A 3,447-nucleotide genomic window follows, 5' to 3' on the forward strand; every position below is an offset into this window, starting at 1 on the left:
GGTGTCTATTCAAAACGGAAAGAAAAGTGAAAGAATCACGTGTCGATTTTTTCAAATTGTCTTCTTAAAAACGATTCATACCCCCTTGATTAAATTTCGTCTGTCGACGATTATGAATAGACATAGTACCCGGAACTGACACACACACACTACACGACTGATCTGATGTAATTAAGAGTTAAATAATAATTTAATAGTAGCGATTTCGTAATTATTAAATTCCATAAGCCCGAATTGTAACTCCCATCGAGTCCCTTTGGCGCAGAGGATAGCGCGTTGGACTTCTAATCCAAAGGTCGTGGGTTCGATCCCCACAAGGGATGGTTTTACGCAAAATCGACACGTCATTATTTTTTGTTACATCATTTTACACACAACACACGATCTCAGTTACTCCGAATTCATAAAAAAAAGAGGAATATCATACGGTAATTTACTCTGTTCTAATCCCTCCCTGCTCCTGGTTACTACATTGAGTCTACTCTAGAGAATGAGTTAATGTTCAGAAAGAAATTCACTCTCGTTAAAATAGCTAAATTCCGTATCATCGGATCTTTCAGATCAGTGAACGAGCGAAGAAGAAGAAGAAGAGAGGAGAATTGAGAAGATCATTTTAACACACAAGTACATCAAATTTCTTTCGCCTGGACGACCAAGTTAGAATACGATCAACGTGAGTGTACGTAGTAGAGATCTAACCTACAATCCTGTTTTTATCTATAGTCAAATACGTTTACATTGCAGAATACACTGATTTCAACAATTCTCGTCGATCTTCGTGCGAGGATAAGAAAAATATTTGGATGTTACGAAACATGGAATAAAAGCGAGGAATGAAAATGGAGACGCTTAGAGAACAGTGGTACCGATAAAATTATAATTCGATTGGGATGTCCAAGAACGTAGTAAAAGTCCTGTCTGCTGGCCGAATAAGCTATCAGACTGGCCTGCATCTGCAGACAATTCTATCTAATCGCCACCGCATCGATAAACAAAATCCTAGCAGCAATGACACGAATCGCGACTCTTTAATACTGTTAGAACATGATCCAGTCTATACGATTGGAATTCGTGATCACACCTATTCAGACTCGGAGATCTCGGAATTAAAAAGCTTGGGTGCTGAGTTTTATAGGACTAACAGAGGCGGTTTGATCACGTTTCACGGTCCAGGTCAATTAACAGGCTACCCTATTTTAAATTTAAAGAACTTCGTGAAAAATGGGAGTATGAAATGGTACGTCGGACAATTGGAGAGTATGATAATTCGCGTGTGCGCTGAACTGGGCCTGAAAGGACAGACCGATAGCATTAATAACGGTGTTTGGGTACGCGGAAAAAAGATATGCGCCGTGGGTGTTCACGGTAAGCGATACGTGACCTCCCACGGGTTTGCCCTTAATTGCAATACTGATTTGCGATGGTTCGATCATATCGTGCCTTGCGGGTTACAGGGAAAGTGTGTGACTAGCCTCAGTACAGAATTAGATATTAACGTTAACGTCAATGATGTTCTACCATTAGTCAGAACTGCATTTCAAGACCAGTTCCAATGCGAACTGATCGATTTTACGACCGAGGAGCAATACAAATTATGGAACGATTGTATCTCAACAAGAAGTTGTCAATAATAAATTGAAACAGATCAATTTGCACAACGTCCGTAATTTTTTCCTACGCGTACGTTTAGAAATAGTATCACCGACATCATGCTAATGTTTCCCAGCTCAAGCTGGAGGAGTCCCCACCAGAATAGTAATTTGCTGATCAATTTTGATGATCGTCAGACAGTACGAAATTAAGTTAACAAGGCATGCTTATTGTTGTTAGTACTTGAATTAAAAATTCAACTCACGAAAGTTACGACTCCCACTGGCAGTCCCGTCTGGCAAAGCTGCTGCACGACACACAAACACACGAATCGACTGACTTTCACGAAAACGTTTCACGAGAATAGACAAACTAAAGTTTATGTTTTTTTGATCCACGCCCACGAAGATTCTTCACCGATTCTCGATTAAAACTTTAATTCTTCCAACCGCGCACAGGAGTTTCCGCGACATTACATTTAAAAGGGGGAAGTGAGTGAAGTTGGCTAAACATCGATTCGATTCGATCCGATCTTCAACTAATCGAAATTCGAGACGGGATGTCATTTCGAAATAAATGTAAAAGGATTGTACTGTAAAAAAGTGTTTATTTCAATTGAATCCAGGTTTACACTGAACAAATATATAAATATATATATATATATATACATATATATATGAATGTACCTGTAATCTGTGTGTGCCTTGGAAAACCTGACAATTAGCAATTACGTTGATGTTTAAATGGATTAAAGTATCGATACTTGCCAACTTACCTTCCCATTTGTTTAACTTTTGACGGTGACTGACAATTTGCTGGTAGCACTCTGACTGACAGACAGGTAGCTCTCTTGTTGCACCAGCCATTGGTAACGGTAAACCAGAAATTAATGAAAAAACGAGAAAGAACAGCACATTAATATTGAGAAAATAACCGAGAATAAAAGGGAGAACGATTCTTTTTCAATACCGAACTGATCTTGCTCATTAGTTTAGTGACAATGAAAAGAATAGGAGACTCGCAAACTAAACAGACTTTATTAGACACTAACACACCTCGACGACTGCTAATTTAACAAATCAAATCCATTACAGCTGTTAATTTGAAATTGAATACCCTAATTGATGGTCTACTACGTATTCATCCTCAAACATTCCTAAGTTTCTTGTCATTTATTAATATTCCTGAGTGTATCAAAACCTTGCTTCGTCTAATTGCATTTCCTTTATTAATCTCAAGTCTACTTTTAAAATTAGAGAAACAATCTCCATTAGCCTAAACTTACAAAAAATTATTCTATCATATAATTCATTAATTTCATATTGGTATATAGCAGTTAAATGATTTGAGTTACAGTTTATCAATATCATATGTGTGTATATATATACACATATATATATATATATATGTATACACGTATATTTCATGTGTATTATATAATATGTATCATATGTATATTTCAAGTGATCGGCACGGATTGTACTTCCATTACACCGTCAAATCGACATCGACCGAGATCGATAAAAACTGAATCATTCACTTTACTCTAAACTACAATTAATAGAAACGTAATGAAATCGCAAAATTATTCGACAATTAATACGATACGTTTTACTTCTCTTCCTTCTTATTTATTTTTCCAATAATGTCTCGCGACCTACACGCGACGACGATCTTTCAATGATCCCGAACGATAAAGATCATGCCAGTTTAAATAAGAGGTGGATAACAAGGTGAATCTGAATGTCGCGGTGAGACTGTATTCGAGATCATTTAAAGATCGGACCTTTCACAGATATAATTCCAAACCTAATCAGTTTAATTATTACATTTCTCTCTGCGCTAGCAAGAGAGACG

The 3,447-nt window shown here is 37.1% G+C and overlaps 2 protein-coding genes and 1 non-coding gene across 6 annotated transcripts in view; 2 read left to right on the plus strand and 1 right to left on the minus strand.

Moving 5' to 3' along the window:
* Positions 1-6: 6 nt before the first annotated feature.
* On the plus strand, positions 7-1,655 carry Lipt2 (Lipoyl(octanoyl) transferase 2). Of its 4 annotated transcripts, none has more exons than XM_018027497.2 (3): positions 7-428; positions 561-673; positions 745-1,655. In XM_018027497.2, exon 3 carries the CDS (start codon positions 891-893, stop codon positions 1,629-1,631), a length of 741 nt encoding a protein of 246 aa, XP_017882986.1. In that variant the 5' UTR covers positions 7-428; positions 561-673; positions 745-890; the 3' UTR covers positions 1,632-1,655. The 4 variants fall into 4 exon arrangements, with proteins under 4 accessions (XP_017882986.1, XP_026670781.1, XP_017882988.1 ...); XM_026814972.1 differs by lacking the exon at positions 7-428 and adding an exon at positions 476-494; XM_026814980.1 differs by lacking the exon at positions 7-428 and having other exon boundaries at positions 435-679; positions 724-1,655.
* TRNAR-UCU (transfer RNA arginine (anticodon UCU)) lies at positions 251-323 on the plus strand. Its single transcript has one exon. It is a non-coding gene; the product is annotated as a tRNA-Arg (tRNA).
* Positions 1,656-2,190: 535 nt separating the features above from the next.
* The window catches only part of Hrb87F (Heterogeneous nuclear ribonucleoprotein at 87F), a 5,007-nt gene continuing 3,750 nt past the window's right edge, over positions 2,191-3,447 (minus strand). The window contains exon 7 of the mRNA XM_018027547.2: positions 2,191-2,439. The gene's annotated coding sequence lies outside the window, so the exon portion shown is untranslated. The remainder of the gene's footprint in view (positions 2,440-3,447) is intronic.

This window comes from Ceratina calcarata, unplaced genomic scaffold (genome assembly GCF_001652005.2).
Source record: "Ceratina calcarata isolate Rehan_Ccalc_2016 unplaced genomic scaffold, ASM165200v1 scaffold121.2, whole genome shotgun sequence".
In the NCBI taxonomy this organism is placed as follows: Eukaryota; Metazoa; Arthropoda; class Insecta; order Hymenoptera; family Apidae; genus Ceratina; species Ceratina calcarata.